This window comes from Harpegnathos saltator, unplaced genomic scaffold (genome assembly GCF_003227715.2).
Source record: "Harpegnathos saltator strain DR-91 unplaced genomic scaffold, Hsal_v8.6 scaffold13, whole genome shotgun sequence".
Lineage (NCBI taxonomy): Eukaryota > Metazoa > Arthropoda > Insecta > Hymenoptera > Formicidae > Harpegnathos > Harpegnathos saltator.
This window is the reverse complement of record NW_020229906.1, coordinates 51,139-65,000: the sequence shown is the minus strand read 5'-3', so window position 1 is coordinate 65,000 and position 13,862 is coordinate 51,139. Positions and strand designations below refer to the sequence as shown.

At 45.1% G+C, this 13,862-nt stretch overlaps 1 protein-coding gene across 5 annotated transcripts in view; it reads left to right on the top strand.

Annotated features, from left to right (window-relative positions):
* Positions 1–13,597, top strand: part of LOC105183777 (tyrosine-protein phosphatase non-receptor type 2) — a 14,621-nt gene extending 1,024 nt beyond the window's left edge. For 2 of the 5 annotated variants that reach the window (XM_025307849.1, XM_011142129.3), the window contains exons 3-10: positions 1,462–1,623; positions 1,723–1,985; positions 2,132–2,357; positions 2,453–2,605; positions 2,931–3,117; positions 3,210–3,411; positions 3,516–3,635; positions 13,212–13,597. In XM_025307849.1, the coding sequence (XP_025163634.1) occupies positions 1,462–1,623; positions 1,723–1,985; positions 2,132–2,357; positions 2,453–2,605; positions 2,931–3,117; positions 3,210–3,411; positions 3,516–3,635; positions 13,212–13,404 (1,506 nt within the window). In that variant the 3' untranslated portion in view covers positions 13,405–13,597. Of the gene's footprint in view, positions 1–846; positions 1,286–1,461; positions 1,624–1,722; positions 1,986–2,131; positions 2,358–2,452; positions 2,606–2,930; positions 3,118–3,209; positions 3,412–3,515; positions 6,305–11,201; positions 11,353–13,211 lie in introns of those variants that run through there. The other 3 variants (XM_011142131.3, XM_011142130.3, XM_011142128.3) reach the window with 3 other exon arrangements.
* Positions 13,598–13,862: the final 265 nt, after the last annotated feature.

Below are 13,862 nucleotides of genomic sequence, written 5' to 3'. Positions count from 1 at the left end.
TGACACGCCGGCTCTTTTCGTTGTCGTGTCTCTTGTCATCGCCGCACGTTTCCTTGCTATTCGACCATATATATCTCTCTTTTTCACTCTCTCTTTCTCTCTCTCTCTCCCTCCTGTGTGTGTGTGTGTCTGTCTGTCTGTCTCTCTTTTTTTCTTTCTCTCTCTGTTGTGCGCGCGCATCTTGTATCGTTTTCCTGAGATCATTCTATCCTTAATTTTTGTTCATAGCTACTTCTCTGCTCTCGTGAAATGTGCGTGAATATATGATGTGTATATAACCTGTCTGCGTGCCAAAGTTGTCAGCAACAATCGTAAAAGATGTCTATTTGAAAAGACCGAACGTCAACGTGTGCTGGATTTCGGTGTCGTTTGTTGGCAGAAGCAGTCGAGATCATATATACGAATACATGTGACGTTTAGTCAGAGTGCAATAAGGATACGCGTGTCGTGCGTATTCGAAAAAAATGTACCTCACTTTCTATCGTTAGATTCGAGTCGGACCGACGTACGTTTTCGAGGAAATTTTTCCTGTCGGCGATAAAAGTGCATTTGATGCGATAGCTTCACGTGTCTGCAAAAAAATAATAATTTGTTTCGAGGAATATTCATCGCGCTATAAATATTAATACCTCGTTGTTCGATGTCGATTCGCGAATTTGTCGTACGCAATTTTGCGTAGACACGTCGATCACACGATTTCGTTCGTGCGATGATTCAGAGAGATTCGTAAGGACTCGTAAAGTGATGTTGCTGCGAGCATATTTTTTATTATTCGAAAAATATAATTTTGGCAACTAGCATCAAGCTAAACTGGCAGTGCCGTTTCGGTGTGCGTATGCGTGTGTGTTCGGTCGCGCGTGCGTGTGCGTATGCGTGGTGTGCGCGCCGCGGTATGATTGAGCTCTTCAAGGTCGAGCTTCCGACTCAGAAATATATGGTTTCAGTATATTTAGCGATCGTGCGTGCAATTTCTCCGAAACGGAGCGTGAGAAATTGTACGATGAAACTCGATATTCGCGATGCACTCGAGCTTGAAATTCTTCCGACGGAAGCTGTCGTTAATATTTGTTGGTCACGATTTTTTCCTGCTACTTGAACAAATTGAGAAATTATCTTTGGGATTAGCTCCGAATATAAACTAACGACTTTGAATGTTGGTACATACTACCAGGTATATACTAATGATTCTAAATATAAGTATAATTCGTCATCAGAATCATACCTGAGCATGAGAGACGTATGGCTAAACGGAAACGAATAAAATATGAATGAAATGTGAATGAGTGTAAGTGAATTCAGTCTGTATTAATATGTATTAGAGTACAAAACAGTAGAATATTTGTACTGTTGTGGAAATACTTTTGAACGTTTATATTCAGAAAAAAGAGAAAAGGGACCTGTTATCCACTGTTTGCCAGTTGTATGCGTCTTGATACTTAATTAGTGATTAATATTTTCCAGCATATACGCAGTGTGACTGGAGCTTATCTGCTCGCATGTAACGAATCAAAAAAGCCACAGAACAAAAATTTGAATCGCTACAGGGACGTGGCGCCGTACGATCACAGTAGAGTTATACTCAAGAGAGGCGTGTGCGACTACATCCATGCCAATTACATACCGGTGAGTATATCGCGAGAGAGCGACAATTTGTAAACAGCTTTAAACAGTCGAAGTAACAATTAGAGACGAGTGTACATATTGTTTTCGTCCGTACGTTAGGTGGATCGTGCTAAGAGACATTATATCCTGACGCAAGGACCCTTACCGCATACCGCCGGCCACTTGTGGCTAATGGTATGGGAGCAAAATTGCAAGGCTGTATTGATGCTGAACAAGGTAATCGAAAAGAATCAAGTTAAATGCCACCAATACTGGCCGTTGGGAGACACGGGCGATACCGTCATGACGTTCGACGACGTCGGTATAAAGGTGAAATATGTCAGCAAGGTAGAATCGTCGGACTACACAACCAGAACGTTACGGTAAAGACACGCATGATATGCAGTTGTGTGTTGCGTTGTTGTACCATCCTCTCATCGAAAGTTTCGCTCTATACTTGGCGATCATCCTTAATTTTCTGCCAGTAAATCGTTATGGACCGTTTCCAATGTTTTTAACTTATCTGCAGTATAACGGACTTGGAAAGTAACGATAGTAGGGAAATCTTACATTTTCATTATACCACTTGGCCAGACTTTGGAGTACCGCAATGCCCAACGGCCTTTTTACGTTTCTTGGCAGACGTCAGGCAATCAGGAGTACTAGATCAAAATGCCGGTCCACCCGTCGTCCATTGTTCCGCAGGTATCGGAAGGTCGGGAACATTTTGTTTGGTTGATACATGCTTAGTGCTGGTACGTATCGTCGAGACGAGCGAATTCCAGATCGAGAGCGACCGATATTACGATATGTCATTAGCCGCGCTCGCTCAACTGTTTTACGATTACAGATTGAAGAAAACGGATTGAATTCCGTGAGTGTGCGGGATGTGCTGCTGGAAATGAGAAAGTATCGTATGGGTCTGATACAAACGCCGGATCAACTGCGCTTCTCGTACGCTGCTATCATTGAGGGGGCTAAACAGTTGCCGCTAAATAACGTGGTAATTAATGCTAATGCTCAGTGCAGTAGCGCAGTGCTATCTAATATCGGTGTCAGTTTGCTGTATATTCGAGTATAACAATTTTACGACGATGATCGCTCACATCTGTCGAGTGCCCTCTTGTTTTATCGAACGACTTCGAAAAATTCGTCGTTCCTCTCTCGCGTTCGTCTCTCCTCTACAAAACTGCGCTGCACTTTGTCAAGCGTTACCTTCCGAAAGAGGATGTCCGATAGGGAGATGGTCTAGGGAAACACCCATTCCAACACCTGCTAACTAACCGAGCCTAATCGTCGGCCTAATCGGCTTTCGCCGATCTTTGTAGACAGCTTCGCCGAGAACTATAGAGGATGACGACGTCAACGACGTGATAAATAATTATAATTTTATAAATCACCCTCCGTCGGAGAAAGACGACGAGCCTCCTCCTCTGCCGCCTCCGAGAGCGGAATCTTTAACGCGCAGTGTCGCGATCACGGATACAAGCTTGGAGAAATTGCACGCAGACGCAGGTATTTTACTGCTTATCGCTCACGTAGTAGTAAGCTCCAGATTACTTTTGTACCGATGCAAAAAGGTTATCAAGCTCTCACCATTACCACAGATCACGAATTAGGTGGGCCACCCGACAAACCGCTGCCGAGCGAACCACCAACTTACACGGAACCATGCACGAGCCCACCGCTTACAACTTCCACGTCCGTCACAGACGTTCTAGAGGAACACAGCGTCCCGTTGCTCGCTGAAGTCGTGTCTGACGACTCTTCCGAAGATCGTTCCTCCCCGTTGGATTTTTCGTGTGATCTGTGAGTAACGTCTCCGATGACGAGTCCTCTACGAGCTACTTGTTGAGCTACATCAGTATATCGAGAAATCGACTTGTAATCGTCTTCGTGTGCTCTCCAAACAGGGACACGGTGCGCAGACGCAGACGGGAAGAACGGGCGGAGAAGAACGAACGATTAGCGACGCAAGTGCGCGATATGAAACGCCGGCAGAGGGATTGCGAAAATTGGCAGAAGTTCAAGAGGTCATTATGCAAGCCACTTACAATAGGCATATGCATCGGGATCGGGGGGGGCATCATATTGGGTGGCTATTACCTGTACATGCGTAGTTAGATCTATCGTGCCGTGTTTTGAAAAGGAAGGGTATCGTACGTAGGCATATGAACTTTTCGAATTGTCAGCAACATTTAGACGACTAGCACGATCGAGGGAGGTTACCGTTCTTGACGACGGGGAAAGTTCTGATTCCACAAGTTTCTTAACAACATCTCGATCAGGATCGAACAGGATCGAACAGGATCTCGACTGAAAACGCGCCTTAGTACAAGGAAGTGAAATAATTTAATTTAAAGAGACGAGCATTTTCCGTGCCACATACAATCGGCAGTACAATCAACGCGCGTCTAACGCGCCAAACTAAACTGTATCTCCATCGTCGGGACAATAAGGGAAAGTGTGAACGATAGGACACAGAGAGACATCGCTGGAGAGACGGATCTTGTGTCGCCTTTTTAATACATGCTGCTAAAGTGAGAGAATCGCAAACGGACGCGACGACGAGGAGAACGGATGGACTTTCGATTTATATTTTTACATTGTGACTTACTTGTTGAGAGAGTACCAAAAATATCAGAAAGTACGCCAGATCTGAGTGACGCTTCGGCATTCTCTGAATTAGGTGTATTTGCGCTAATACTGATCTGATATGAACGTTCAAGGATGTCATTACGTTTCGTGTATACGTGTGGTACTCTTTCACTAATAATACTTCCGCTAAGTTCACTTAAAAGAAAGTCGATTAAAAGAAAGGAAGAAACGAATAGACTATTTTACACGCATGCTTATGCGACTGCAGTTATGCAGCGAAAGAATAAGAAGTGCACGAAATGCTATTTGTTGTCACGGCTCTTAATTCCTGTTAAGATGTAATTTTTTTAATTTTTTTCATATCTATGGAAACACACACACACACACACACACACACGCGTGTCGTTTTGCATGTCGGGTTGCACTCCGAACAATCTGGCAATTTCGGGATCTTCTTGTTCGTACATTATAGCGGCGACCATGAACTCGTATCGGGAAGAATGTTTAGGAACAGAACACGAATCACGGATGCATAGAGCTCAATCGTGAAAAGTCAATCGCAGCCCTGTTCTCTCCGTTAAGAGATATCCAGGCGGATGAGACATTGACTATATTGTTATTTTCCGTAAATAGATTCTTCTCGTTACTCAGTTAAATATCGGAAACGGGGAGCAAGAAGGGATCGTATATATGATTCGTATAGGTCGCATTTCTGTAATTTTCGACGAACCGTTTCTGAACAACCTAGACTTACTGTTAGTGATACTTCAGGGTACCAAAATCATTAGCGTCGATAAGCATCCGATTTATCTTAGTAGCGTTAAATGGATATAATCGCGTTACGTCTAGAAATGGTTAAAACATTTTATTGTAGTTTGTAGACAAAAACGATGGACTTGTTGTTTTTCTTTTCTCTTTTGAATCACTTGCCGATTGGACTGGAGCTTCTGTCGTCACACATCAAAAGAAAGAGAGAAAAGAAAAAAGTACAGAAACATCCATACTAGGATCAACGTGTCGGATCAACGTGCGCGCATTGACGGGCGGCACACCCTTGCCAGTTTTACGTATTTCGAAAGTGTTTCAGAGATGTTTTTTCTTTCCATTCACATTGACAATCTCGTTTGACCTTTTCATCGCGTTGGGCTATGAGTAAGATATATTTTTTTATTTACTTATTCTTTTTCGTCACAACGTGTCAGTATACGTTTGGCGGACATCACCGCTCTCGGGATGCCGTAGATTTCTGATGTAGCTACCGATTAATTCGTACAACAGCTTTATACTTAATCTGACTGATCTATCGCGGCGACAAATCGCAGAATCGACGATCATTTCATTCTACAACGAGACATTCCTGATGCAATATCCTACGAGATATTAGCTGCAAAACCCTTACGCTTCGAAACTGAATTACGTTGTATCTTAGGCACGGTCGTGCAGAAAAATCGACCAATACACGCGCGCGCGCGCGCGTGCACACACACACACACACACACACACACACACACCCCACACACACACACACACACACACACACACACACATACACACACACCATGCCTATCGCGAAATAGTTTCTCGTTACTGTGTATCACACCTGATTTTTTCGTTCTTTTCCTTTCTCGAATTGCAAGTTTGATCGACGATCGACGAAGAAGATGCTAGAAGTTGCGAAATTACATAGACGTTTCGTTCGGCGATGAAAATCGTAGGTAGCGGCAACGCAGGACGCGTGCGAAAATATTTTCGGACGTGATGAAATGATGAAATGTCACTTTTTCGACAGAACTTTTTAACTCTGCTTTGAAACACCGTGCCGTATAAGATACCAATTTTTCTGTAGAAAAAAAGAACAGAAAGGAAACTTCGAAAGTTCAGTGACGAAGTAATCGCTACAAAAAGAGGGGTAAAAGAGACGGGGGGGGAGGGAGAGAGGGGGGTTACAGCGAAACCTCTAGTAGAAAAACGCGAATTCCAGCTCATCGCCCAATTAAGTAATGCTATGCGTATGCATCGGGCGTTTGACAAAGACTGACTTACGTCTAGATGGCTTTCTAGGAGAACGGACGAGCAAGTAGAATACGAACGAGTAAAACGCGTTAGGCCCATAAGTCTTAAGTCGTGCTTTTATATAAGTCGTCTTGCGAGAGAAAGACTTGTCAGATCGTGTTCCAATCCAAAGATGCGCGAACGAAAAGCGGACGAGAGGGAGGGAGGGGCAGGGGGGGGAGGTGGAGAAGGAAAGGATGCGCAAATTCGAGGGAAGTCTCGCGTGATGATCTCGGAGAAAGATAGGCGCCATTGGGCGTTAGGATGTATTTTTTACTTTTGTACGTTACTGCTGTTGGAGCATGATCTTCCAACGAAGCTTTCCCCTCTGCGCGTCGCGGCAGAGCTCATTGCCGCGCGATAACGTTTTAAACGCGAAACAATACGTAATAGTGAGAAATACGAGTAGTGCATGGAGAATTTAGAGAATAAAAGAGAAAGAAAGAGTAAAGTAGTGAACACACGGGAGGAAAGGAGGAAGGGAGGGAGCGCAAGTAAAGGAGAACGCAAAGGAGACACTCTGCGCGGAACACGATATCGAATTTTCGAGGGGATATGCAGTATTCTATTGTGTCGACACGTTTTTAACTTTACGCACTGAGATATACCACTGTTGACTAATTTTTATCGAGATATTATTTATGTAAGTGTAATTATCGTGCTTTACATATCGCGTCGGCATACCGCGAAGACTAGTTGCGAATCTGTGAGTGTCACCACACGACCACCATCGTTACGCGGGAAACCTTCGATCTTTCGACCGTTCTTCGTGCGTCTTTGAGTTGAATCGAGATGTAACTTTGAGATACAACACTCGCGCACAGAGTTCGCACAGTTCCGAAATTCGCAATTTTCCACTGCACGAAAGAGTGAGAGAGAGAGAGAGAGAGAGAGAGAGAGAGAGAGAGAGAGAGAGAGGGGGGGAGGGAGGGAGGAAGGAAGAGAGAAAGAACGAAAACAAAAGGAAAGAAAAAAACACGGATGAGTGACAGTAGACCGACTCGAATCTCCTTCCTGTTAATGACGATCGCGCAAAGCTTCCGGAAGTGAGATACACGTTCACGAAAGTTCACAGATTACGAAGACAACACGGTGCTAATTTAAAGTTCCAAAATTGATGTGCGCTCCGAAATACGTGTGCGTATGTGATGCGTGCGAGGACACTAAGCAACAAGAAGAGGAGGAGGAGGAGGAGGAGGAGGAGGAAATGCATGTGTGTGAGTCGGAGTGAATGGAAAAGAGTGTGTTGCAAACGGTACCGATGTTGATCGCGAGGCCCGCATCAAGCCATTATGACCGTACATACACAAACATATTTGTTAGTACGATATTTTACACATTATTTCTTCCTCTTGCCCTATGGAGAAAACAATTTCATCGTCATGCAATTGAATTTTCTTTAGTTGTCTGGGAAGAATAGGGGATCGGAAGGAAAATACAGTTGTAAAAACAGAAAAAAAATTCCTATAGGAGAAATCTAACGAGTCGAATGTTATTTGTCGTCGTAAGTACAAACGAGTTTTAATAGTACGAGCTGAATACGAGAAGAATGTTTTCGATGTCGCGGAGGATGTCGTTTCTCGACTCATTGAGAATTTTCGTCTGCTCCCTATTGCACGAACAAAATATCTCATTTGTTGCGCAACTGTATTAATATGAAATATCAATGTAACATAGCATAGTAATATGCGTTTCCACACGCGCGATATATCGTCATTGACTCATTTTGCTCAGAGCAACAGACGCGTTCGCGAGCCTCCGGATCAGTGTCGGTTGGGCCACGTATAGTAGAAGCCGACACATCTTTTGTACTATCGTCCTGTACAATAGACGTAATAACATTATACAAGCAAGAATGCAGAAACATAGACAAGTGCCTACTCGTATAAACAAGATGAAGAGGAACCACAGCCATTGGTAAATAGCGTAAACGATATAGCGACTTCTCCCCCTTTTGGGGGAGCGTAGTCACTGCGGAAGCGCGAGCCGTTCTTATTACACCCGACAATATATAAGTAGATAATTCCTTAGTATACTCGTCGGATTGATTCGCCCGGGGTGGCTTTCACCGTGTTATCGAAAAAAAGAGAAACGATAAAATATGTTCACTATCTTTCGTCGAATTTTTTGTGTTTTTCTCTAGTCATCTCTAACATTTCTATTTTTAACTATAATTATAAAATTAGGTTATTTTGGGGTCGTTTCGAGTGAATCAATTCGCCGGTAATCATCTAATTGCCGAGCGATCGTACATCAGGGCAACGAGGTGGAAAATGCGAGTGATTTTTTGTCGAGTTCGTCGAGCTCGTCGAGTGAAAATCAATTTAGAAGAGTTCGACTCTTGCGTGAGAAAGTTCCCGGCTTGACAGCCGTGGGCACTTTTGTGCGTCCGATTTAAAACAATATACATATATGTATATATATATATATGTGTGTGTGTGTGTGTGTATACATACATATATATATATGTATGTATGTACACACACACACACACGCGCACACACACACACACACACACACACACACACACAACCGAATCGTAATTGACCGAACCGCAACGTTCGATACCACTGTGATGCATGTATTTACACACACATGTACATGTACGATTATTGAACGATTACGATTCGGTCGATACGTTTGGCAGCCAGACTAATAATAATACAATAAGAATCGAGTGTGTATGTAATTAGGCAGATGTGAGAATGATGAGGCGGGGAATTAATGATCCTCGATATACATTTGAAAATGCATCCGCTGGAACAGCCGATTTGTATAACACGACGCGTGTCCTTTAGTCTACGTAGCTCATCTTTTCTATGAAACATGAGGTCTTATTACAGCTACTGACAATTGCAATCATCAACCTGAAAAAAATAGAGTCAAATTTACCTCAAGATGAAAGGACATAAATATATACGGGAAGCCGAGTAGAGAAAGGAAGAGAGAGAGAGAGAGAGGGAGGGGGGAGAGAGAGAGAGGGAGGGAGGGAGAGAAGAGAGAGAGAGCCGCGTGCGTACTTGTTCGATTATAATCAACTGTCAGTCGCGATTACACGAGCAGTTGTTTTACGAATCTCATCAACGATATCAAGGACCATAGCAAAATTTATCCGGATGTGCGAAAACCGGATTCGTTAATTGTCTGACTGCGAGATTGACCGAGGATATTACTTCTTCCTAGCCCATTCGGCACATCCTGCGTCTCGAACTATAGTTAATTATATTTACGATGTATCGTTGTAGGACTTGTAGCGTGGAATGGTATTTTAATGTAGAGAACATTGCGAGAGGTGAAAATGAACCGAGGGAAAACGCGAAAAACGGGAGCGTGCGTAATAGAATTGGGCGAGAAAAGGAGAAAAGGCAGAAAAGAAAGTGGACAAGTGTAGGCAGAGAGAGAGAGAGAGAGGCGAAAAGAGCGCACGACGAGATCAAAAGAAGAGATAGGAAAAAAGAGCGAACGGGGAGAGAGAGGGAGAGAGAGAGAGAGGGGGGGGGAGAAAGGGGGGAGACGAGAGGAGAAATCAATGATTGTGGTGAGACTCGACAGATCGTACTGTAAATAATTCACATTTCCTCAGATGCTTTATATTCGTGCCGCATTCACTGGTTCATGTTTGCTGATCGATTCACTCGTCGGACTTAATAACGCGGTGTTATCGATGTTTCCGAAAACATTCTATTGTTTGTCCAGCCGGTGTGGCTGTTGGCCACACAACAATATTTGTTCGGGCGATCGCCGCAAGCGAACGAACGGCCGAGTATCTTGTGCGGGTCCTGATTATCGCGCACACATGATTTTTGGAAGCTGCTTGACCGCAGCACGCGAACGAGCTTCCTCTCGGTCTCTACCCGGAAAGTGTATGTCGCCGTACGCTCTTTCGCCTTTCGAGTCTCGCTAACAGCGTTTGTTCTTCGTATTGCGTGATGAGGTGCGTTATTCGTATACGAAAGCACAACATATAACACGTAACGGCGAATCAACGCTCTTGCAAATACATGGTGTGTATCAGGCTGATTCGTTCGAGTTGATTTATCGCGCTCGCTATCGGCGAGTCGTCTCGTCGTGGTAGAAGATTGTAATTTTTTGGCGGATATTTTACGTCATATATACACACACACACACACACACACACACACACACACACACATACACATACACACACAGTCGGAAACAGCATTGCGAGAGGGAACAGCTCGCACGTTGTAGATTTTATACCCTGATTTTCTATTACCTTCCCCCTCGAGGAATTCGAGATAGAGGAAAAGAGAAAGCGAGTTGCTCGTGATTCTCGGCGAGAATTGCGCAGTTTTTCATCGTGAATTTATTTTCGCAATGCATTTTCTGCGGACGAAAAATCGGATTCATGTACTAATGATTCAGGTAATACAAATGTTTTTTACAAATACGCAACTGTAGTGATCCCAGGCAATCACGAGAAAGGAAGAGAGAGAGAGGGGGGGGAGGGGAGAGAGAGAGAGAGGGGGGGTGAGAAAGAGAGGGGAGGGGGCAGACAAAGAGAAAGGCAGATCGTTTAATTACGAATAGTGCCACTTTAGAGGATTATCAGTTTTAGTTGCACGTTATATCAGGAAGAAATTTATATTTATTTTATTTACACGTATCGCCCGTTTGTTCGTAATACGCCACTTTCCAAGACCTGCTATATAAGAGATGCACTATTTTCCAATCAGACTGCGCTCTTGACTCTCGATCCTGACCTATCATGCATTTTGGAATTTGGCGGAACTTGCTTCAATGTGTTTGCACCAAAGTAATCAGTCCCTACGATTTCTCCTACGGTTTTTCTTACTGTTTATCTCGTCTTGCAATTAGCTCTCTTATCACCATCATCCTCTCATCATTAGTTCTCTCATCGTCCTCCTGCCCTCTCCTTCACCCTCAATCAAAACACAGTGAGATCCTCATCTGGTGATTTCTTTCAGATCTAAAAGCGAATCTACCGAAAGCTGCGAAACCGTGCACGAGGAGGCGACCGAGTCCACGATCTAAATCGAAAGAAAGAAAACCGTCCCGCGTGTAATCGTCTTGCGCGATAGTCCTCCGTTTTGTGCCTTTTAATACATTAAAAGGAAACACCACACCGTACATTAGATACAGATATTGAAATATCTGTTTCACGTCTCACACAATGCGATGACTTTGAACAGAGAAATAAATCAGTTAATTTGCTACACAGAAACAACACGATGTGTGCGTAATTTGCTCCGTCGCGAGTTCTCGATGCCCGAACTAAATTCACAACTACGGGGCGAGGCCCCACACTCTCTCTCTCTCTCTCTCTCTCTCTCTCTCTCTCTCTCTCTCTCTCTCTCTCTCTCTCTCTCTCTCTCTCTCTCTCGCGATTTTCTTTCTTTCCTCAGTCTTTGGTCACCCGTGTCACAGGATCATCCGTTGTGTAGACGAGAATCGCGAGGGAGACTTTTAGCCGACTGTGCCTATGAAGTAAGATGCATTATAAGAGAAGAATGTGCGAATTGTACGAAGTTCGATGTTGTGTCCAGTTTCTCGCTACTTTTCTGACACAACGCAATTTTTCATTACGAAGTAAGATATTCATCGAGTGCGGGGGAATTGCACACACTTTGAGACACTTTTTTCTATTTGTGCCATTGAGGAACCAAATTTTATATTGTTTCTCGTCGGCCTCGGCAAGTCGAATATTAGTCGAATGACGCGTTATTGTGCAACATCGAGGAGAGCAAGATGAAGTCGCGTGCGCGTGCCCGATGACTTAATAATACGCGTGTAACGACGTGTCGCGCGACGTTCTAGAAGCTGTCGCACAGATAGCTGTCTGTTATGTCACGCCTCACGTGACAAGAGAGATCTAACCGCTTAGTTGCGTCTTAGGTGACGGACGTCAATCCAATATCGCGTTACTCACGCGGTAGTTACGCGGTGGTCACTACGCCTCTCTTCACGCCCGTGAATCTACATTTATGTGCGGTAATGTTTACCGCGCGATAATGCAGAAAAGTCGAAGATGTCGGGAACAAGAGGGATCTCGAGTGGAATCTGCATACGAATCTGCTTGGCAATCGTTAGGCAATCGTCTCTCGGGTCGGTCTTGTCGGTCTTGAGATTGTCGGCGAGATAGGCGGCACAGGCCCGCGCGATCACAGGTCCGCGAGCGAAGCAGAAACTCGCCGCGACTCGTCGAACTCGTGAGGAACGCAACCTGACCAATTTACGATGGTCGATCCTCAGATATTTTGCGCGCGGTGTTTCTCTCGGCCCTGCACCGGCCTGCCTGTGTTCCCTAGTCGATCCCCTAGTGAAAATGGTCAATATTATCCGTTTCGCGCGTAAACCGGCACAAACATCGAGGGGGATATTATGACGGTCGCCCTCGTGGACGAGTTAGCACGTAACGAGAACATCGAAGCAACAAGACGCACGCGATGTGTGCTCCTACGCACCCGGGACGGGGGTCGACTTGTCACACACGCTTCGGTTTGCCAGGTCATTTATCGTCCGTCGCGGAGCGTCATTGTATAATTAGCGTGCTCCGCTTTGACGTCATTGTTTCATATAAATACCGAATGCACGATCCCGGCCACCGTAAACCCGCGACTGACCGACGACGCGGCTTATTCTACTACGGCTCGACGGGCGTACGTTTTTTGTTTCTCGAGACTCTCGAGGAACGCTACCTCGTTCTACTTCGTTGGGGCATCGGTCGGGCTCGTGCAGACGTATATCGTTCGTCAGTCGTTACTACATATCGCTACGTGCTCGCACAGGATTTCGCTGATTTTGCATCCTTTGGATTAGAAGATGGTAAGTAGACGTCTTCCTCGTGAGCAGGCAGACCATGCCGTGCGATCGCGTGCTTCTAGATCTGATTACACACTGTCTCTTTCTCGCTGCCTCGCGCGCGAGAGGCTCTTAATATCGCGTACACAAGAGTGCGTTTCTTTCTGTTTCTTCAGACGGCCGCCAGAGTCATTGTCTTCGCACTGTTGCTCGCCGGCATTACCTGCTCTTACGCATTACCTCTCAGAGTGGCGATCATCTACGGTCCCCCCTCGTTGCTCGCGATGCCTGTCCTTGTGCGGGGTTTCGAGGAACCTCGAGTTGGGACGGACGAAGAATCGAAAGGGACGGATGCGTTGTACACGTTGAACGGTGACCTGGCGAGCGCGAGCTCCTTCAATGTCGTGAAACGTAACGTCCAGGGAGCGGCCGACGGCGACGGTGACGACGGCGACGACGACGACCTCGAGACCGCAGCCGGCAGCAACGTCCTTCGGCCGCTCTTCGTTTACCGTCAACAAATTGCGTACCGACAGCGCGCCAGAGAAGCGATTCGACGCGGAAGGCGAATATAAGCGAGGAAGCGCGAGGATGCGTTTCGAAGAACTCGACCATTCTGGCGAATTGCGCAATCGTTATCTCACTTTTGTATTATCGGGCGGATAATACATCCGAGATAAACTCAGAGACCCGGACACGAGAGAGATACTTCGGCCTTTAAGATCTTCAATATGATTTCCTTCCTGACGAGCGAAGAATTCTCGGACGAAAGATCGGGCTGTCTGCGACAGGAAATCGCTATGTGAAAAAAAGACAGAAAACTTTCG